This window comes from Nannobrachium achirus (assembly GCF_963921795.1).
Source record: "Nannobrachium achirus genome assembly, chromosome: 7".
Taxonomy (NCBI): domain Eukaryota; kingdom Metazoa; phylum Chordata; class Actinopteri; order Myctophiformes; family Myctophidae; genus Nannobrachium; species Nannobrachium achirus.
Window position 1 is genome coordinate 65,223,288 of NC_137816.1, and position 24,264 is coordinate 65,247,551.

A 24,264-nucleotide genomic window follows, 5' to 3' on the forward strand; every position below is an offset into this window, starting at 1 on the left:
ATAAATACAAGCCAGGAGATGAGGCTGCAGGCAGCATACTACCAAACTTTTTTTCGGCTCGGGCAGGGCTTCCCGAACCGAGGAAAGTTCAGCGAGGATGAAACTGTGGGTCCACTCTGAGTTCTGAACGTTAGACCCCACCAACAGCATATCGCCGTTGTCGGGTGGAAACCATGTATGTCCAAAACCATACGTTTTGTATTTATCATTTAAAAAATAGTTTAAAATTGTGAAAATAGCTGATCTACAAGCACGCAATGCCTCGCGGAGCGAGGCGTTGTTGCTTGCAGATCTGCTATTTTCACTAGTCTTGTGAGACAGTCTTGTGTGATGAAGCAGGGGTTTAGTGCCCGACAGTGACGTTGCTGCTGGAATGGTGGATTTTCTTCTTCTTTCTTTTAACCATGGATCTCTGCTGTTTGTTTACATCAACGTCTGATGTGCTTTGACACAATTTGTCTCTGAGATTTCACAGTTTCTGCCGACAGACACAGTTGAGAGAGAGAGAGTGTGTGCTAACTCTCTCTCCATTCATTAAATGCCATCTGGTATGTCGTGTTGTCCCTTAGAGCTGGATCATCGGCAGCCAAACTCGTTGCTGACGGGTTGCAGCAGTCAAACAATATGTGGCCACATAATGCTGTCTCCCACATGGCGGGAGCCTGGTCATTTTTCATATTATGTTTACAAAATCACAATACAGGATGTAAGCTTTCGAATCATGTGTCATTCATTGAAATTGGAAAATATAGTTTTTTACTTGCCAAAGACAAAAATACATTCTTGTTCAACGCATTCTCACTCCCAAGACAAAAAAAAAAGTGAGTTATTGGGATTGACATCCCAAGAAGTCAAACGTTTGACTGGAAAGGGGGGAGTTACCATTCTGTCCTTATCGGGGTGTTAACTACGCTGAATCGGCTGAAGCAGACTTGACGACTCGCTCGCTCAGATGCCTCTCGTGGATCAAGTTCGCTTTAGACGGCGTACAGTCGTTTTAACTGTTTTGTTTTCAGTGGAGCCGTCACCCGTCACGACTCACAATAGGGGGCACAGTGGCACAGGCGGTAGCGCTGCGGCCTGCTCACTCCTCATGCATTGAAGGAAGCGTGAGCTCAGTTCGGCACTCACCCCAGGTTGGCAAAGGGAGAGGAGCGCTCAGGATTACAGTTTAGGAAATTGGCACCGGGTGAAAAATAAAATGGATTACAGAATCGTGGGATTAAAAAAAAAAAAAAAAACAGTCAAGGTAGGCCGTTTGTGGAATGAGTGTTGTGTTGTTTGGTATTGAAATGAATGAATGAATACGGCTTAACCCTGCAAGGCCCAGCGTTGCTTTTTGGCAACGTTTTTTAAATCATTTTTTTAAAAATGTTATAATTCGTTTTCCTGTTCATTTTTCACATTAACATCACCATTAAATCCTATTCTTTAGTATTACAATGCCATTGGCCACGATATTTGCATATAAATACCCCCCACAGAGAATGACATTCACACCTCCCAGAGAAGTTGAAATTCCAGCGTCTGGACGAACAACATCTCACTTTTTAACTGAAGCTATTCCTCACTAAAACATAAGTAACATGCCTGTAATATTGTTTTTCGTGATCATTAGAATGTCTAGAACATGTACATATGTTATTATTGTGAAAAATATCCCCAAAATGCAAATTAGAGCATGATTTATGATTTATGATTTATGGCTATAAAACCTTACAAAAACATTATTAATTTTTTAACATTACATTTTCCTGTGATTAGGACTCCTACAACTAATTTTTTTGGGCCAGTAGAAATTAATTCGGGCCTTGCAGGGTTAAGTGATTATAACACTTGTCCCCTATCACAATAGTAGGATATCCAAAAATCCCAGAATATATGTAGTCTCTCATCATATCACAATATCAGAGTTATACCGCCCTACTCGTTCTTCTACGCGGGCAAGAAGGTTGTACTATGGAGTAAAAATGAGGTTTAAATCCCTCACAGTTGATGGACAGATGAGAAGGGCACATATATAAAACCCAGAATAATCCTCTTGTGTATAATCTTGTTTTATGTCACAGGAGTCTCAGCTGAAAGCGTTGAAGGACACGGTTCATATCTGCTTCTCAGCCGTGCTTCACAACCAGCCCAGCAGCGCTCACAGATTCCCCTTGTCCACCTCGCCTCACATGCTGAGATACCCCTCTCTACTCAACAGCTCCAGAGTCACCTTTCAACAACCCCACGCCAAGGTACTCGATGCACTTAGAATTGGCCGTTCAGGGGTATAATTGGCGAACGTTCTGTGAAAATAACAGATCTACAAGCTTGTTGATCAGCTATTTTCGACAAAGAGATTTTGTGTAGAGAGAAAAAGGAAGGCACCAAGCATATACCCCTGGACAGCAGTCATCCCGCCCATTCCCTGTTCTATCTCCTCCCATCCAAAAAACGTTACCAGAGCATCACATCGCACACCACTCGTCTCAGTAATAGTTTTTATGCTCAAGCAATCAGGTTGCTTAACGAAGAGATGAAAGTGAGACGTAGGTAGTCATGTGCACTGTACGCAGTTTTTAAACTGTACACTGTTACACTGTAAGGTTTTTGTTGTTTTGGGTTGTCTTGGGTGACTTGTTGTTGTCTTGTTGTTTTGGGTTGTCTCGTGTGTGTAATAAGGCTGAGAGTGCTCCTGGCACAAGCATTTCATTGTATATCTGTACCTGTATGGATATGCGTGTGACAAATAAACCTGAACCTGAACCTGAACCTGGAGGAACCCAATCAACTATAAGACTGAAGTGGAATGAATATTAAAAAAGAATACAAAAATAAATAAATGCAGATTTATAAGCTAACAACATGTGAGAATAAGGAATGTTGGAACAGTGTTGAATATCGTCGTTGTCGGGTAGAAACCTTGTATCTCCAAGTTACACATTTGTACGTTATTTTGCAAAGTAAAGCCTTGCTTCATCATACAAGGCCGTCACACAAAAGTAGTGAAAACAGCAGATCTACAAGCACACAACGCCTCGCACCGCGAGAGGTGCGAGGCGTTGTGTGCTTGTAGATCGGCTGTTTTCACTAGTTTAAATCATTTTTAAAATGATAAATGCAAACCGAACGGTTTTGGACATACAAGGTTTTCACCCGATAACGACGATGTACTGTATAAACATATGTATTATTATTATTCTTTTGCCTATGACATGCCCAGATATCCATTCACCCTAAGAATCCACCCCAGCACACTTCAATGCTCACATCATATTCATAAGCACACTATCTATAATGAAATATCACTTAACGTTTTAGACAATTATCTGCTCCCATTGAAGAGGCTGTTTGTCACTCTGATGTACCGTACCTCCGCACACAGCAATGGTCCGGGTCAAAATGACTATTAAAGAAAATAGTAGTCAGGAAAACACAATTTCAGAAAGTGTTCCCGAATAATAACATGTTGGAAACCAAGTAGCAGTCATAATAATTTATGTCTCTCTTTCCACTCCGCGGCTCTGTAGCTGTGGAAGTAAGAGTATAATGGAGTCTCTGTATATTTATAGGATCTTGCTCTCTGTGAAATTAAAGGCGATACACTCTTTGTTTGGAACCGCTGAAAGTCAATGTCACGAGAACACCCACGAATTAATCCTTTTTATGTGCAAAACGAAGGTGCACACCATAATGGAAATAGGATTACTCTATATTGTGTGCATGAGTGTCCGTAATATAGCTAGATACTAGAACCAAAATGTTATTTAATAGACTTTCCAAATGGAATTGAAATGTGCTGGATAATATTACATTTCGTTGTTGTCGGGTAGAAACCTTTCGTTTTGTATGTTTCATTTTATGATGTATGATTTAAACTAGTGAAGATATCCGATCTACAAGCACACAACGCCTCACACCTCGAGGCGCTGTGTGCTTGTAGATCGGCTATTTTCACTTGTTTTGTGCGACAGTCTTGTATGATGAAGCAGGGCTTTGCTTTACGAAAAAACATACAAATTTGAAACTTGGAGATACGAGGTTTGTGCCCGACAGTGACGATGTATTTGCTGTATATCAATGGCTCTCTGTTCCCTGCCAAGACAGCCATGTCTTGCCTTAATCAGAGACTGTGTGGGGTTTTGACTTCAGAACATCAGTCACATTTAAATCATCAAGTCAGCCCCAGCGCTGCAGCGTCTTATCAACTGAACCGATGCACGGTTTTGTCTCTTAAGAGGCTTTTCTCTCCTTGATTCAGTCGGAAACTTCCTTTAATGCCTCAGAGCTTTGACACGCCAGCCAAAGGGGTCCCCCCCCCCCCCCCTTTACAACTCTGTTGTTCTTGAGAACGCTCCAGGTGCCGCCGTAAACATTACCTAGGCTATCCCAGATGCGGTGCCGCCATATCCACCACGGTCACTAGCTTCCCCCAATTGACGGTCACGTTTGTGAATGAACAAAAAAGGGACAAATTAAACAATGCTTGAGTTATACTCTCATCATTTCATTCTGAATATTATGTATGTAACAATTCTCTCAACTCACGAAACAATTCAAATCATGATACTAGGTTCACAATATATATTTTTTTCTTCACACAAATCCAGTATTTTCTTTTTTTCAATTTTCTCTTATATTCTTTTCAATACAGTTCAAAAACAAAGGAATTGTTATTGATATATATATATATATATATATATATATATATATATATATATATATATATATATATATATATATACGGTCATAGCCAATCTTCAAGCTCACAACGTTCCACATCCTCGTGGAGAGATTATAGATCGGCTATTTACAGTACGGTCGACCGCTGAGCTTATAGATTGTCTATTTTACAGTTGATAACCCTTCCTTAGCAACAGGAGCAGAAGGCACTGCAGGGGGAAGCGCCTCTGGGAGCAGTTGATGGTTAAGTGTTCTGTTCAGGGACACCTCCACACATTGCTGAGGTCTGGAATCGAAGCGGGGGACGTTTGGTTTCCCAGGCGTCCTCTCTAACCATTCTGCTGAGGCCACCCCAATAGATCCATGAGCTTGTATAGATCAGTGAGCTTATAGGCCCACGTACGTCGATCCGCTATTTACGGTCGATGCTGTCGTACGGCAGAGCCTAAATTAGGCCTGTTACTGCTGTCCGCCGATGTAACGTCTCCGTAGAGTGGCAAAGTTTGTGGCCCCAAAACCGGGAACCGGGTTGCACTTCTTGGTTTTATCTCTGTGGGTTGTTTCTTGTTTGAATTAATTTTTGGGGGTTAAATGCCTGAAATAAACACTGTGATTAGCAAAGGATTAACACAAGATTTGTTCTACGACGTAAAATACTTATACCCTACTTGTGAATTTCAAAAGCTTTTTTTTGTGTGTTTTATATGCTAATAGTGGATAAAAGCATTACACATCGTCAAGCTGAACACACAGGCAACACTTTTTACTTCTGGTGATTTGCATTTATTATACTGCAGCTTCAAAAATCATAAAATGAGTGTGAAGCAAGGCTGATGTTCCTCCAGCACGGGGCCACAGCCAAGTGGACGTTTCAAATGCATTTATTGTAGAGAGTTGCAAGAAGGTGCTTAGTACAAGCTGTACTTGTACTAAGAGGAACCCCCAAGTGAGTGCGGGGACGACTGATCTCCATGTGTGCATCGATTAGATTGATGCTCAACAGGGTTGCAGTCTCACCTATAGCTCTGAGCCCAATTAGTTTGGATTCAGGCCAGATGTGACTGCCTAAATCAGCCATCACCCACACCACAGGGTGTTCATTTGATATTTATTAACTTGCAAAATAGCTTTTTTCTTTTTTCCACATAGCTTATTTAAAACATGACCAGACAAGACAAAAAACTCCCATACCTACTGGGAGAAATACAATGTGCGAACACAGCAGCAACATTTGTGAACTGTTGGGATAAAAGAAGGCTAGAGAATGGAATACAACCACCCTAAGGACTACAAACCATTGAGTGTTATATTCAGCACAAAAGGGTACTCAAAAGGGGGCTTCATCGTTGTGAGAAAACACGTTAACATTGCCAAAGCAAGTGTCAAAATATAATAAAAACTGTTAGGGGAACAGCATTGTCTGAACAGAGCACATGTCACATTGCATCGTTACTTTTGAAACAAATAGCAGCAATGCTTTGCAGTCGCTTTGGAACAAATGGCAGCATTTGTTTCTAAAAAATGAATAGTACCGTATAGCCTCAGACTTAACCCTGCAAGGCCCAGCGTTGCTTTTTGGCAACGTTTTCATTTTTTAAAAAATGTTATAATTAGTTTTCCTGTTCTTTTTTCACATTAACATCACCATTAAATCCTATTGGCCACGATATTTGCATATAAACACCCCCCACAGAGAATGACATTCACACTTCCCAGAGAAGTTGAAATTCCAGCTTCTGGACGAACAACATCTCACTTTTTAACTGAAGTTATTCCTCACTAAAACATAAGTAAAATGCCTGTAATATTTTTTTCGTGATCCTTAGAATGTCTAGAACATGTACATATTTTATTATTGTGAAAAATATCCCCAAAATGCAAATTAGAACATGATTTATGATTTATGATTTATGGCTATAAAACCTTACAAAAACATTTTTAATTTTTTTAAATTACATTTTCCTGTGATTAGGACTCCTACAACACCATCTGATTTCTTTTAATTTTTTTGGGCCAGTAGAAATTAATTCGGGCCTTGCAGGGTTAAAATGTGTATAAAGGTAGCAGCTCTGTTATGTGCAGTAGGTATAGATGTCTACTCGGAACAGATAGTGCAGGACACTCAATGGTTTGTAGTCCTTAGGGTGGTTGTATTCCATTCTCTAACCTTCTTTTATCACAACGAGTTCACAAATCTTGCTGCTGTGTTTGCACATTGTTGGGAGTATGGGATTTATTTTGTCGTTGGTCATGTTTTCAAACTCACTTGTTGTGTGTGTTATCTGTGGGAATTACTGTACAGTATGTGTCTCTGATGTATTGGTATAGGGGGGCAGGTGGTTAGAAAGTGCAGCTCTGTTTCCACCACATTTCCTTTATCCACCACCGTCCCCAGTGTAGCACCACCATACAAAGCAGCAGTGTTAATGTAATGAACACCGTACATCCAGAGAGCTCAAGTCCTGTCAAGTGTTCACCATCTCTCTTTTATATGGGAGTTCCTTGCTCCTCTTGTTATTACTGCAAAGCCCAATAAAACAGCAACAATGATGTGGAGGAGACAAGAAACCACCTCACAAACCAAAAGACAAGAAAAGGAAACTCCCGGTCGGTACGAGCTGGGAGACATTTTTATGCTAATCAAGTTATTACTCCACACTTCATTAGCATACAAATAGCGCCAGTCCATTCCTGTGCAGTTGGTAACGCTGCTATTCTCCCCGTAGCCCCAGAACTCTCTGACAGCTGATGAATCCAAAGAGGAGCTCTCATTGTGAAGATGACTGTGGAGCTCCATCTGTCCACACCGTCGGTGTGAGTTGGCGCAGCGTGCCGTTTATATCGCTGCCAAAGATGATCCAATTTAAAGACAGGAAAAATCCAGTCCTGAATAGCACTTACTGTGCATAAAAGTATCAAGACTCTGGGTCCCAAACTGCTCACAGAGAGGCTACTGTCAAGCTCTTGGCTCTTTGTTGGCGGGCAGTAAGCACCGTACCTCGTTATGTTCATAAGCAGCACAGGAGACCCTGCTTGTTATGTACTGCACTGGCAGAAGTTAACACAATGAAACCTGGTTCTGTTGTATATTTCCTGATCTACAAATGATAGAGGTTTAGACAGAAACTGTATTGTCTTGAAATATTCAAATGCACGGGGACTGCACGAGTTATCATGAGGTCATTATTATAACATAATGAAATCTGTTTTTGTTCTACATCTCCAAAAATATCAACAATAGATATTTAGAAAGGAACCGTTTTGTTTGACTTCTTCGTGTTCATGGGGACCGCCTGTTTTTTTTTTACTGATCGTTCTGGGGTATCAGAACATCAGTTTAACATAATAAAACGCCTAGTACGGAATTCTCCTTTAAGTCCACATACCAGCTCTGACTGGTTCCAAATGTGATGGAACCAATTCCTGGTTCCTCAATGTTGGATCCGGTTCCTCCGCTTCCGGATCCCGACCCTACCTATTAGGCTGTGTTCTGGATGTGAGGATCGGCCTGAGGAAGAGCCTGGTGGCTCCAAACGTTACCAAGTCAAACAGCATAATGGCAGCTGCAATACTGGCGTGCATAAGTGTATTCTTGTATACTGGAGATCAAGGTGTGCCATCATTATGTTTGTGTAGCAGTGCACACAACATTAGTGCCACACAAACCTTTTGTAATGCAACATGTGTGTGAGAAGTGAAGTGATGGAGAGAGCTTTTTATCCACTCTCTGCGGGATGAAGAAAACCTCTGAGTTTCATGAACACACTGACACTAAAAGAGGATTCATGTGTTTGAACCCCAAAGTGGATTCAAAGTGCCAGAGTGTTTGTTCACTGTGAGCTAGCTTTACACTTGATGCTCATAGATAGAGTTAACATAATAGGATTTAAGCTCGATGCTAGATGCCATGGCTCTGCCTGTACGTACACACATACTGTACACATGCATGAACGCACGCACACACACCCTGCCGTGTTGAAAGATTCATTAGTGGGAGGTTTTAGGATCCTGCCTGATAGAAAGAAGTACAGTAGATGTTGTTTCTAGTGCTGCGACTATCAATTATTTGAATGGTGATTATTCTATTGCTAACCTCTATAAGTAAAGATAATCTTGAAATAAAAGATAAAAGAAAATGTAAGAAAATGTACAAAAACTGCAGTTCTGGCCAGAAAATAGCCAACCTAAAAGCTCACAATGCAGCGCATTGTTAGCTTGTGAGAATAGAACATTTATTTATGAAAACAATGAAAACATAATTGAAGATTGAAACTTGGGATACAACTGTTGAAATATGGAGATTCTAATGTTTCTACCTGACAGCTACAACTTAAGAACGGCAGCTTGAATTATGAAACATAAAATGATATTCAGCCGGCGTCTGCCTGATTTCTTGACAGATGTACTGACAACATTTTTATTATTAAGGTTAGATTTGTTGTATATTATGTTGTTATATATATATATAAATATATACCGTATAAAAAAGATGAAATATGCAGATACGTGCCTTCTGCCTGACAGCGATTATTTGCAACTGGGAAAAAAGCAAATTGGTCCCAATCTGCCTGTTATAAGACAGATTGTTCCAGCCGGGGGGGAAAGGGCTGACATTCATTTTATTCCACTGTTTCAGCATTAAAATGCATCTTTATTTCTATCAAGAAATGTCTTTTTTTTTTCATAATCTGCTGTGATCTATTATAGACCATACAGAAGTCGTGCTGCGAGCATGTCATTTTGCTATTCTAGCTTTTCTTTTTTTTTGTGTGTGTTTGTGGCTATTTCACAATAGGGGGGGGCAGAACCAGAGGCTCTGGATATTTGGGGCTCTTGAAAGGTTTGGGAAGCTGTGACTTGTAGTGCTGCTGATTTCAGACTCAGCTGAAGCTTTAGTCTGATATTGTTCCCTGTCTGAACGATTTACAGGGGGAGGGACTTTGTCTTCCTCTAAACCAATCACTAGAGATCAGCCTATCCGCCTACTCGTGGCTTCATGTGCGCACAACATTGCTAGCCATTAGCACACACAATGGCAACAAACATCACGTGTGTGTCTGTGTGGGAGCGATCGCGCGTACGCACGGCCACAAGCGCACGCAGTGTTTGTGTGTCTGTGCGAGTGACTGCTTGCACACAGAACTGCGATGTAGAAATACTCTATTACGAGTAAAAGTCCGGAATTCAAAATTAATTGATTTGTAAAAGTACAAATCATGCTCATCCAATCATGATCAAGTGGGGGTGGGCCTTGGTGCGTGTAAGGCCCGCCCCCACTCCACCATGATTGGAGGAAGTTCCCACTCTATCCTGATTGGAGTAAGACCTGTCAACCAACAGTTTTGGTGGAGCAACTGAAACTGCTTTTTTCTCCTCACAGGAGATGAAGCTGAGGGCCGGCTATAGTAACTACTAGTACTATCAGAACATGTTGAACTGTTGTGTTATTATTTGAATGAAATGAAATCACCCTACCTTTAAAGTACCAAAAGTAGAAGTACCCATTCAGAAAGTCCCATTTCAAGTTTTCAAAAATATTACAATATTTTGAAAATAGCAGATCTACAAGCTCACAATGCATCACATCACGACACAAAACCTCAAAAAGTACAGTACTTCCTAGTAAATGTACTTAGTTACTTTCCACCCATGGTTAGCAGAGCCCAGTCAGCTCATTACTATGAAGAACACATACAATAAAGCCTGCTGCTTTGATTGATTGATTATTTTATTGACACAATGAATTTACATACAAGTACAGTGGACACATTTAAAAAACATGCAGCACGGCCTTGGTACGGCAAAAAGCATTCTGACCAATAGGAACATCCCAATAAGTCCTTTTACAGTCTTGATTCCATTGGAAGTCCTTGGCACTCATTTTACAGAACATGGCAATATTCGTTGCAATTGATAAAAATATATACTTCACTATATGCTGTCATCCAAGTAATCACTATACTATGAAGTAATAAAATCACAATACTTTGAAGAAGAACACGGCTCTTATAGCATACAGTTCTCATCCAAGCAATCACAAAATTATGTTTCAGATTCACAGGGTCTCGGGTTGAGCAGAAATCAGACCTGTCATTGCCCCGCTCTCAGCAGGTGAACCAATATTTGATGTTGTGGGGAGCTAGAAAATCAGGGAAAATGTATTTCTTTAAATTCTATTCCTACTCAAAATCGGATTATACTTTAACCCCCTGACCCTCAGCATTTACAAGTTCCCTTTTTTACGACTGTTTTCCCTGTCTAAATACATTACGGGTGTAAACAGTGTTTTTCTGCTTAGGCTTGGAAGAGTTGAGAAAAGTCAACGGCGCAATTAAAAGTTGCCTGAGGTTTTATTCAAGCTGATGCAACACCAGTGATGACTTCATGCAGTACAAGCTACAAGCTCACATCGTGGCACTCAGTGGCGCGCTGTGAGCTTGTAGATCTGCTATTTTTCAATAGTTAAATCAGAACAAACCTAATGATAGTCATGTGTTTTACTCTAAACTTTGGCTGTCGCAGAGCCAGAATGCAGACCTCGGGGGAGACATGGGGAAGGCATTTTCAAACACATCCCTGCCTCTGCAGATGTACTGCTACAATTCTGCTGCTTCTGATGGAGGCCGTCAAACGTTAATTAATAATTCATGGTATATTCGTCCAGAAAGGGGCTACTTTACTTCCACTGAGTAAAACCAATTCCATTGAACCTGCATAAAAATAATGTTTTTCGGGCTGACAGAATAAAAATGCAGGATGACATTGACGGTTAAGATGGCCTCTGCTCATATTCAATCATCTTTCCTTGCATCTCAAGAGGACACTTTGGACCCAGTTAAGGAAAAACCTTGAGGTACCTTTACAGAACTTGCTTTACCCTATTAGTGCCAAAACCGAACAATTTCTGTTTTTTTTTTCCAATCGAATCCAATATTTTTTTTTGCTATTTTACTTACCCTGAGCTGCTTGTAGAGACGTCGGTGGTCCTGGCTCGTCCTACGCTTTCCAACGAGCCATTCTATGTGTTCCGACGATTTATTCCATTGAAAATGGTTTCGAATAAAGTTTAGAGCCTCCCCAAAAAAACTCAATCTATGCTGTCGGCGGCGCGACGTATCCGGGGTGCTAAAACCGAACAATTTATTTTTTTTAAATAAAATGAATTAATTAATCGGAGGCCTCAGCGAAGCCTCCGTCTAAATTTTCATCCAGGCCGCCGACCGCGATCTCTTTCCACCGGCCCGTAATCGGGTAACGCCGCCGCATCGCGCCGCCTAATCCAATACATTCTCACATCTTTAGAGCTCATTTTCTCTGAACTGTGTTCCTATGGGCTTCTAAAATGAGTGATAGCCTAATAGCCATCTTGTAGCGCTCTTCATCCGGGTCATTTTCATTCCACTGGTCAACGTGAAATGAAAAGCCACTGCTGCGTTATGTTACAGCGGTGGTCTATGGGACTATCTCTGGCACTTTGGCGCCCTCTTGTGGCCTTGGCACGCATCGAGTTAAAGGAGTAGTTCACCCCCAAAATGACTTTTTTTCTATTGATTACTCATGCCATGGAGACTAGAGTTCAATAATATTTTTTGGTTTTTGTCACATTCCTAAGACAAAAATTTGATTCGAGTAAATTTTTCCCCATTGATTCCGGATGGTGACATCCGGAATCAATGGGGGAAAATGTATTGTTATCACATTTTTGTCTTAGGAATGTGACAAAAAACAAAAAATATTATTGAACTCTAGTCTCCATGGCATGAGTAATCAATAGAAAAAAAGTCATTTTGGGGGTGAACTACTCCTTTAACAGTGAATATGATTCTATAGTACAAGTAAACTAGTGGTTCACATGGACCACCTGTAATTATGCCATGCACCATTGATGTTGTCCGGGTGGCTCAGTTGTTAGAGCTCTTGCCTTTGCATGCATGGTCATGGGTTCGATCCCGGGCACTGCCAACTCAGTGCATGAGTAGCACGGCTTGGGTGCGGCAAGTCGTGCGGCAAGTACTGGGAGCTGATGGTAGGTGTGGTGCTCCACCTCAGCAGTCCATCTCCCAGGGGTCTAGCCTATAGTGCATTGTAACAGGGATAGACTCCTGCATTCTCGGCTGATACAGACATTAAGCTTCTCCGAAATACTTCACCACACAGCTCCTGCACACTTTTCAAAATGCGTGTACGGACGCCCTTTACTAATTACTCCTTTAAAAAGTATTCAATTTGATTAGTTTATTACTTGATATCAAAAGTACCCGTTATGTTTTACATTACTATTTCACCCCCCCTTCTGAAAAAGTTTTGTACAATGCAAGCAGTTTAGCAACTCCTTTTAGAACTGATTGCACTTTATTGGAACATTAACCTCACAGGAGGAGTCACCAATCACCCAAACTGCACACATAGCAGCCTCTCGAACCTGATGCCATACTGCGTGCGTGCGTGCGTGCGTGCGTGCGTGTGTGAGGACAAACAAACAAAACGTAGTGGAGCTCAAAGCTCAATCTACTGTACAAGCTCACAACCATGTGAGCTTCTAGAGTCTTTGAAAGTAGGAGCGTTTCGCTGTTACTACGTGTCATCTGTTCGACAACAAACTCTAACCCTTACTCTAAACCTAACCTCTGTGGGGTGAGTCGCAAACCCTCCCGACGCTCCTTTGTCGAAATGACGGTCATTCGAAAGAGCGAGATTTCCCCTTTGAAAGTGTGCCTACTTTCGCTGAGTGTTCTCCTATTATATGACAAGCCCAGAATAGAAATGCTAGGTTAGGGCTACGCATTACAGTGTTTTCTGAAGACCGTTTCTCCATAAATCACAATGACATGTGGTGATTAAATTAGAAGCTATAGGCCTTCAGGTGCAACGCAGATGAGCTATAATTAACAACACATCATTCACATTTCACTTTACAGTAAATCATAAGCTTGTTTTCACATTCCTCTCTGCTAGAGGTCCTCTTTTGAGCTTTAGTTACTTATTACATTTGGATGATGGTACAAGGTCAGCGGTGGACATTTACTGGAGTACATTTTCATTTTCAATGGAGTGTTTTCTTGCCATTTTTGTTTCTGCAAACATACGAATAGAATAAATAAAATGTAAATGCAAATGCAAGAATAATGGCTGATATTATAGGACACAAAACAGCCACAAATGGCTTCTCAGAATCTCCTTGCTTTATAATTAACATATTTTTTTACTTTTAGACAATGTTAATTAAAGCAATAAAAGCACTGGATAATTTGTCCCAGTATATCATTCTTACAAGTGAATGATCTCTCATATGCCAGTGTACATGTCCAAATAGCGTGTGTGGCTAGATTCACTACTTTCAGAATAGTAGTTAGTTCAGCTGCTTGTTTAAATTTAGGGTAGTTTGACAAATGTTGCATTACTACATTTTCAGTGACACATCAACAAAACATGAGTTTTGAATGCAGTTCGTTCATTGCATGCCACCTCCTTCCATTTGTAGCTCCAGTACTTACTTCTGAGTTTTGAGTGGTTTTGGTCCATCGCAACAAAGAAAGAATTCTCCATCTCATCCATTAGCTTTTACACCATAATGTGTTTCACACGATGACTCAATGTCATGATGCTCTAATTCCCATCTAATGGTTCATGAAACATATCATAAGATCCCGTGCCCTTATCAGCCAGGTACTCAAATATAAACCATTCATACAAACATAGAAACTCATCCTGCCCCTCACTACTCTTCTCACGAAGAGAGCCTCTGTGCCAGGGACCCCCACACAGAACACATTGAAATGCATTGGCTACTTCTTATGTTCTCAAATTTAAAATCAAAGCCTGTGCACTAAAAAGGTCTGGCACAGACATTGTCCTCTAAAACATCAAATTATGTAAAAAGTTTGAAGCAGTCCTGTCCATACTCTCTCCGAAACCGAACTTTTCGTCGGAAAGGTCCGGTTCGACTACAAAATGACGTCACTTGGAACATGAAAACCATTACCCCGAATTAGAGTTTGGAAAGCTGCACGAGTTCGGAAAGTCGGAACTCTCTCTCGGAATACCCTCAAATATATATATATATATATTTTTTTAAAGAAGTATTGAAAATAGCAGATGCATAACCGTGTTGTGAGCTTGTAGATCTGCTATTTTCACTCATTCAGGTCCCGGGGGAAAACAGACTCTAGTTTCTTTTTCGGTTCTTGAGCTTAAAAAGTTTTGGAACCAGTGCACTAAAGTGACCCGTGCCACAGTGTCCTTGGACACAACTTTGTGTTGTGAGGATTCTGAGCATGCAGCACCAACATGACTCGTATGTGGGAAGAAATATCATTTACAGTGTGACTGGCAGACAGATGGAGGGAGTGCATGAAATCAATACATGGCCTGACTATGTTTGGTGCTCTGAGGGGTTTGATAGATCAGTGTGGGCTGCAGTGAATGACCTTTGTTGGTCGGTACGGTTGCAGTTTACCAGTTATCAGATGAAAATCCATCTCACTGCAGCCGTCGTCTCATACACACACAGTCCACACACTGTAACTGTAGCCTGCTTTAATGTAAGGCAACGCAAGGCAATTTTATTTGTACCGCACATTTCAACTACAAGGCAATTACAGTAATTCAATGTGCATTACACCGAACATCAGGAAGCAAATAAAACATGCTAATTCAATTATGAAATGACATTAGGATGCATAAAACATAAGGAAGTATAAATTAATAGATACAGTCGGGCATTGACACTAAGGCTTGCCCACCTGCCCCCAGCAGGTAAATAAAACTGTCGGGCAGGTGAAGTTTGCTTTCAGGTTGCCCGACCGGGCAAGTGCTCATTTCTAAACACAATACGAGATATCTGTCTAAGCACCTGAACGTGGCCAGTGTGCGCCGTCTTCTGTATGTGGAATATAAACTGTTTACCTATAATGTGCTGTTTTTACTGTTGCTACAAAGACATATTCAAAGCTACCGGTATGTAGGGATTTGGATGTATTGCGGTATGACATTTTTTATCGCACAGCCCCCGAAAGTAAAGAAATTAGTGTTAAATTGAGCTGTAATTAAAATCTTACCTATCCTTTTATAATGGACGATTTACTTTTCGGGCAAGTGGGCATGACCTTTGGGCAAGTAGAACATGACCTGTACTTGCCCTATGGGCAAGTGCCTCTGAGACCTTAGTGTCAACCCCTGGATACAGTGACCGTGCAGAGGAGAAAAGAAAATAACTAAAGACCTTTTCTGTTGGTCACTTTCTGTTGAGTTTTTAAAAGAAATAAAGTGTGGCAGCAGTGCTGTATTCTGGGAGTTTGTTCCAGATGTGTGGTGCATAAACACTATATGTATGACATCTTAGAAAACAATATATCTTCCGAATGAAGGGTGGTGGGATCTTAAGAGTATCGCATGTGTGACATAATGGGCCTTGCCCTTGATATTATCATACCATTATTTATTCTGCATTTGAGCCACAGACCACCATTTGATGAGATTTAACCTCGTCCCCTTAGACCCAAAATTGTTTTGCCACAGGAAAGATAACAGGCACACGTGTTTCTGCATTCTCAAATTGTGTAGACTTCTTGTAAATTGAGTACGCAATATTTGGCAATAATGTACCTCTTGAGAGCGTAAAATGAAACCAAATGAACCCGTAAGGGTCCATTTGGTTTCATGTTACACTCTCAAGATTTAAAGATGTATAATGGGTCCATTTGGTTTCCAACTCTCCATCATTTAGCTGGGGACCACCTGGAACCCCCTCAAGGACCACTGGTTGAAAACCACTGAACATGAAACATGAATATATGGATGATGGGAAAGACCTCTGTTAGTCCTGTGGTCGTTTTCAGCTTCCCCCAGCTGGTTTTCTGCTTGATGAATGGTTATAATGAGCGCATGGGGAGCTCTTTAGGTGTTACACAGTGGTGTAAAGTAACTGAGTACATCAAGTACGATTTTGAGGTATTTTTACATTACTGGAGTATTTCCAATTTTTGGCACTTTTACTTTTCTGCTCCAGTGGAACCCACCCAAGGACCCCTGGGGGTCCCCAGACTCCACTTTGAGAACCAATGCATTAAAGCACATGGCATGGTAATTCATAATACTGTGGCAAACAGTGAAAAAGAAACTGAAGACTGGTGTGGTCCAAGCCAAGGGTATAGTATCCGGCTTGCCAGTTGAGGCGATATAGGAAGAGACTTCAAGAGAAAGTTCATATGAATGGCTGCTAGTTTCGCTGTTTTACCCCCTGCTGGTACCAAAATGTATTATGCCCCATTCAAGTGAATGTGTTTTTGCAACTTTACACTTGCTTTTATTACCTTAAAAATATTGTCATAAATATTTTATGCTTCCAGTCACTAGTTAAGCGTGCCTGCCATGCAATGGCAAAACACTTATTGTAATCGGCCATACTTAGTTAAGTGTGCCTGCCATGCAATGGCAAAACACTTATTGTAATCCGCCGTAAGTAAGTAAGTAAGTTAGTAATTTCCTTGCAAATTTCGGCACGTAATAACTGCCGCACGATTTACGTCACCCCGCAATATATACATCAAAACGTGCGGCTCGGCCGGGAATGGGGTGCTATATAAACGACGGCCAAAAACCCCATTGACTTTGAATGGGGGACTCCGAAAAAAATAAAATAAACAGAAAGTTTGGCGCCACATTACTCTGGCATACTTTTGCCTAGCAACGTGATTTAAACATTTAAATGCTCACACTACTTTGGACTTTTTCCGGCCAATAGGGATGAGCTGTAATTGATTAAGCCCAGCCCCCTCTGTATTCCTATTGGCTGGGCTTTAAACAGCACATCACCTGCCTGGTCGTGGAGGTCCCCCCAGTCAGTCGAGCCTATCTCCTGACTGGCGAGCGTGGACGCACTTCCAGGTGGCGGGGGCGACTGTAGGCTCCTAGGGTGCTGTGTTGCTGCTCTTTAGCAGACTGGTAATGTACGCGCCCTGTTATAATTTAGTAGCGGCCCGGGTTCGCCTCCCGGTTGTTGCCTCGCGGTCACGTGACATGTTGTACCGATAGGGACAGAATCCCCCAAGCAATGACAGCTCCTGGCAATCAACATGCAATGAGCTATTTACTTTGAGGGGTACTGTAACTGTAAAAGTATAACTCAAATGTGAAAGTTTATTTTGTTCCAACTGTTAATTGGTGATGCAGCTTAACTTTGCTGCCATTAATTATAGAGTAAACTCACACTCACCGTCCATGACACTATAACCTTTCTTTAATTATGTATCATTTGGTCCACCCCCGCTCTGCCTGGCTGTAATGAGCGTGCACCTAGAGTACAACTCTCTTAGTTAAGAAGCCTGTTGTTTATGTAATATTTGTCTCTATTTTTTCATTCTATAGTATTCTACACATATGCTACTACCTACGCACCCGTACTCTATTCACTTCTCCAGTCGTTTACGTTGGAAATTATGAATGTATTCATCATTGATACTATTTTTCTGTAAAAATATTGAAACCCTCTATAATTAGTAAACTCATACTTATTTGACCGAATGTGCTCTGCATTTGGTCCCTCTGCCCTTTTTTCCCTCTGCACATCAACTTTCTTTGCTGAAAATAGCGGTTCTAAGCTCAATGAGATTCTCGATGCCAGAACAGGGATGCTAGGGTTCAAGTGGCTAACTAATAGTGAACCTGTGAGTGACAGCTTTCTCTGCTGTATCATCAAAACAACTTGTTTCTCTCTTTTCTCCACAGGATATCTCTAAAGTTCAGAGAATTGTTATACTAATCATCAAAACAACTTGTTTCTCTCTTTTCTCCACAGGATATCTCTAAAGTTCAGAGAATTGTCACATCCAGTAAATTGCCCGTGAACCCGGGGGTAATGAGGAGAGAGGAGCAAGGAAGCCAGAAGTGCCAGATGGATTCAGTAAGTAATTAACTTTTTCTCTGCCATTTTAAACATAGCTGTAGTAAGCAGCTGCCAAATTGTCCTTACCTTTTAGCGTGGGCACGCGCACGCATCGTGCACAATCTGTGCGCAACTCATCTAGTAGACGTGTAGACTCGGTGACAAGCTTTCCAATACAAAAAACCCCATTGAAAAAGACATATCCGTTGCCACGCTGTATCTCTGCTTATCAGCCAGTGTTTACATGAAAAAGCATTGAAAAAAGCCAACTGTGCGCTATGGTAACACATGGACACGTTCGCGCACAAAACGCACGATATGTGCGGGGATCATAATCCAGGCGTGTAGAGACTGGATCAAAGTTTCCAAACGCAAAAATCCGATTGAAAAACGAACGTTCCATCGCCCAGTAGCTTCCACTTCTGTTACACAGTAAACCAATGGAGGCGGGACTATGGCCCAGGCTCAGACTGGATACGGAAAGCTGGATCCGGTCCAGACCGGAAATGACCGGATACAGTTAGGGGGGCGGGCCTAAAGAGCCAGAATCAGCGAAAATCTGCGCTAATACTTTTAATCCTTTCATAATGATTAAAGCTAATTAAACTTTACGGGCTCTACGGGCATGGCAGCGCGGTACAGCGGGAAATCTACGGGCTCTACAGGGATCGCGAGGTATGAGTTAAACTGTAATAGTCTATGTGTGACCCTGGGACTGCAGGCGTCAGGGTCACGTGCTCATTGATTTCCCCTTTAAGGCTTCCATCAGGAATCACTGTTGGTTTGATAACGGAAGACATTTTTAGGGGAGCGTTCCCTGAGAAGCATCATCATCATCATCATCATCATCATCATCATCATCATCATCATGATCATCATTATTATTTCTCTTTTCACATTCTCACAAAGAGCAGTGTCTGAGCAACAGTGGATCTGATTATGTTAGTCAGAAGGAAAGACGACAGCCTCCCTCTGGCAGATTCACTGAGGATTAAAGCTTCATTTAGATAATTTATCACTTGAGTTCCTTGCTCAGGGGCACAGTGAAGAAACACTTCACCTTTTACATTTTTTTTTCTCCCTGTGGTCCCAAGTATTTTTCTCTAGCTGTCTGGCAACCACCACTCACACTTTTAAAAAGGCTGTTTAACCACTTGCCGAACATTCAGCTTAAAGCAAATTAGCTATTTGTGGTGACGACATTTTGTGTAGAGGGGAACATTCAGCTTAAAGCAAATTAGCTATTTGTGGTGACGACATTTTGTGTAGAGGGGAAATAAGTGGTGGCCGCGTCTATAGACCCCTGAGGGACTCTCACTAGAGTGGTTAGCGTCCAACGCATTCACACACCCTCGTCACAACGGGTGACGAGCTGGGGCAGGATTTGAGTATGCCAGAATAGTATGGATGAGGGAACATAACGCAAATTATTCTAAGTAAAAATAAAAAAGCCAAGCTGACAACATGTGGCAGTGTGAAGGCAGTGTGAGCTTGAAGATATGCTATTTCTTTGCCAAATGTTTGCCTATCATGCTTGCCTAGAATAGGGATGCTATAGGGTTCAAGTCGTTAAGCCATATTTTGAACATTTCCGCTCATGATGACTTGCTCAAAATAGGGACGGCAGGTTTAAAGGTTATGAAGGCAACGCTGGATGGCTTGTGTCATGGTTTAATGACATGTCACAAACTGGACAGGAAACGGGTTCCATACGGCTCCTTGTCATTGGCTCATCAGTAACTACAGATTTGAGTCGGGTAGCCATGGGAGACAGACAGACAGACAGACAGACAGACAGACAGACAGACAGACAGACAGACAGACAGACAGACAGACAGACAGACAGACAGACAGACAGACAGACAGACAGACAGACAGACAATACAGTCCACGGGGACTCCATCCAGACAGGAAATTACCCTCACAGGAGAGCCTGTCACACAGATTGTCCCTTAATGAAACTGTGCCTGAAGACGATGTTGGCTGGTTTCCAATTATTGATGATATAACTTTAGTCAGGCCTGTAGGAAGCAGGATCCTGCAGCAAGAGGCTGAAGCAGCGCTGTGACATACTGTAGATAAGAAGAGACATTATGTGAAACAGAGTCTCAGATATATTTACTCATGTGCTCTGTCTGAGCGCCGCAGTGCCCGACTCCATCACTAGAACAAACACAGAGCCAGCTTAAACGCCATAGAATCACACCAGACATTTCAACATTAGAATGGGGGGGGGGAGAGACTTCCACAAGGATGAGGGATTGTCAAAGTTTTATTGAAAGATTATCATCATAATGGGGGCTCAACAGTCTGTCTGGCTGGCTAGACCAGAGCTGTCAAGCCGTCTTTCTCCATGCCCTGACAGGGTAATGGCCCCCCTGGGCCCGAGATTTGTACCCAGACATGATCTCCCTAAATGGGGATAAATATGAACTAGACTAAGTGACAGTAAGTGGTGGAATATTTGTTTCTTTTTACTTAGGTAAAAGTAGCAAAGCTGCAATGTGGAAATACTCTGTTACAAGTAAAAGTCCTGAATTCAAAATGTACAGAAGCATTGGTATCAAAATGTACAAAAAGTACCAAAAGTAGAAAGTACTCATTATGCAGAGTACCCCAAGTTTTCAGAATCTTTTGAAAATAGCTGAGGTTCAGATCAGTATACACACTGTATTATCCTATTCTGTATTATAAGAGCAGTATACATACTGTATTATCCTACTGTATTATAATACTGTATTATAAGAGCAGTATACGTACTGTATTATCCTACTGTATTATAATACTGTATTATAAGAGCAGTATACGTACTGTATTATCCTACTGTATTATAATACTGTATTATAAGAGCAGTATACGTACTGTATTATCCTACTGTATTATAATACTGTGTTATAAGAGCAGTATACGTACTGTATTATCCTCACTGGTGTAATGAGCTGTTATCTTGTCTAATTCATGCTCATTAATGTTCATTTGGTTGAGGTAAAAGTAATCAAACTGCTTTCTTTGTTGCTTCCAGGCGTTCCTGCCGGGAGTCATAACATCTGCAATTACGTGTTAACTGTGAACAAAAAGTAATAACACATATAGATGCATTATGAGGAGTAATAAAGGGAATGACTGATGATGCTTGTAAATGGTAAATGGTGCATTTATAGCACCTTTATTCAAGTCACGTTACATAGATCATGTTTTCCCAAACTTTTTTGGCTCGGGGCACCCCTATAAATACCTTTTTAAATCCTAACCCTACATTTTTATATTCCTAATTTTCACTCCCAGCACCTTATATTTATAGCATATCGTCGTTGTCGGCTGGAAACCTTGTATGTCCAAAACCGTTTGTTTTTATCATGAAAAGAATGAAAGATAAACTAGTGAAAACAGCCGATCTACAAGCACACAACGCCTCGCGGGTGCGAGGCGTTGTGTGCTTGTAGATCTGCTGTTTTCACTACTTTTGTGCGACGGCCTTGTCTGATGAAGCAAGACTTTACTTCGCGAAAAAACGCACATCTTTGAAACTTGTAGATACAAGGTTTCTGCCTGACAACGACGATATATTAGTGATTATGTTGCGAGGAAAACAAGATAATAGCCATTTTGGTTAGAAAGTAACTTTGTACTTCAAGTTTAGAATGATACTGAATATATTTTTAATTGTCCAAATAAATTCCAAATGTTATCAAATTATCTCGTGGCACCCCTGGACTGCCGTTGCGGCACCCCAGGGTGCCCCGTCACCCACTTTGAAAACCCCTGACATAGATTGTGCATTACATTCACCCATTCACACACACATTCACACAACGATGGCCGAGGAAACTATTAATGCACTCTGTCGAGATGCCAACTTGCTTCTTGCAAGTAGGTCATGTATGGCCTGCTAGCTAGTAAAAAGACGGACGGACACACAGACGGACGGACAGGGGCGAAAACATACTCTCCTGGCGGAGACAGCCATGCAAGGCACCAACCTGCTTATCGGAATTAGCAGTTCAGCGTCTTGCTCAAGGACACTTCGACACTAACTAACTCATCAGCCGCTCTATACCTTTTGAGCTACTGTTTTAATAATTTGTTATTGTATTGCATTTTTGCCAGTATGAGTCACCAGAAAAAAAGACGGGTGTTTTTGATGAATCTATCATGGTTATAATGGAGTTTGAAGTTACAATGGGTTTCAATAGGAATGGGCCCTGGATGGGGAGTGTCTGATAAAATGAATATCAAATATCTAAATATTGAATGAAGCAAATTAAAAACAGGGTGTTCACAATAGCCCGATTAGACGATCAAATGACCAAAAGTTTTTTTGAAAGTGGATAAGTAATGTATGAACTTCAGTACAATGTTGTGTTTTTTTTGTACTTTACTTGAGTATTTCCAATTTTCAATACTTTTACTTCTACTCCACTACATCTCGGATCCAAATATTGTAATTTTACTCCACATTTATTTGACAACTTGTTACTTAGCCCTATAAAGTATGTTTCGGCCATTTGAAAATAGCCGATCTATCTGCTATTTTCAAAAAAGAAAAATGGTACATTTGAAAACCTGAAATGGGACATTTTGTATAATGAGTACTTTTACTTTTGTACATTTCGATGACAATACTTTTTTTAATTTTTTTTCCCAAGTAGGCTATATTTTGAATTCCAGACTTGTACTTGTAACAGAGTATTTTTATATTGCAGTATTGATACTTTTACTTACAAAATGTACTTTTTTTCCACCACAGTGATCTTGTTCCTCCGTGTTCTTTCTTCAGAATGGTTCTCACTGCTTCCACAACCTGACACATCAGGAATCAACTGCAGAAAGTAAAAAGCATCAACATCAACAACAGCAACAGCAACAGCAACGGCTGCTACTACAAATACAACAGCAACAGCAGCAGCAGCAGCAGCAGCAAGAACAACAGGTGAGGGTTTCACTTGTTTAATCGTCCAAAACAGCCTACTTTTAAGGATTCCAATTTAGAAAAAGCAAAGGTATCAGATCTACAAGCTCGAAACGCTTTCGACCTTGGATCTGCTACTTTTGATGATGTTTGTTAAATACATTTAAATAATAACTACAATCCTGTATACACAGCGTACCCAAAGTAAATTGATTGTAGTTTTAAAACCATTTGGAGTAATGCATTGGGCATGGTCTCATTTTGAAGGAAACATTTTGAAGTTTTACCCAGAAATAAATAATCACTCTGTGTGCAACTGACATTGAGTAATGCAAGTTTTAACTTACTGGAATAGCAGGTTTTTAATCCTCGCCTAAATATTTTCAGTAAATAGATGCCTGCATAACACTGTTATTATCATATAGGAGCTGAAAAACACAATGTGGACACATTTTGAAGCCTTACCTAGCCCAATTTCAAAGGACATGATAAAACTACAGAATATGAATATTTTACACGTTTTACTAAGTGTATGTTTATGCGTTTTCATTTGGAGACATTTGCATCTATCATATAAAAAGGTCAAAAAAGGGCTAATAGACTGGATTCTTTTTATTTTATTTTTTTATTATTTTAATTTATTTATTATTATTATTATTTTATTTATTTATTTTACTGACAGCCCTAACACTCTTGGTCTGACATTCGGCGCCGCTGCTGCGTATTTACGCACGGCCAGTAGTGCTGTTACGCAGGGTTTTTTGGGTATTGTAGTTCACTTCAGCCAAAATAAAGTAGACACATT

At 40.9% G+C, this 24,264-nt stretch overlaps 1 protein-coding gene across 1 annotated transcript in view; it reads left to right on the forward strand.

Moving 5' to 3' along the window:
* LOC308288922 (leucine zipper protein 2-like) overlaps positions 1 to 19,295 on the forward strand; it is a gene marked incomplete at both ends in the record, with an annotated part of 241,708 nt that extends 222,413 nt beyond the window's left edge. Inside the window, 3 exons of the mRNA XM_080730396.1 lie at positions 2,070 to 2,240; positions 18,464 to 18,568; positions 19,272 to 19,295. Of these exons, the coding sequence (XP_080586522.1) occupies positions 2,070 to 2,240; positions 18,464 to 18,568; positions 19,272 to 19,295 (300 nt within the window). The remainder of the gene's footprint in view (positions 1 to 2,069; positions 2,241 to 18,463; positions 18,569 to 19,271) is intronic.
* Between the last annotated feature and the right edge of the window lie 4,969 nt (positions 19,296 to 24,264).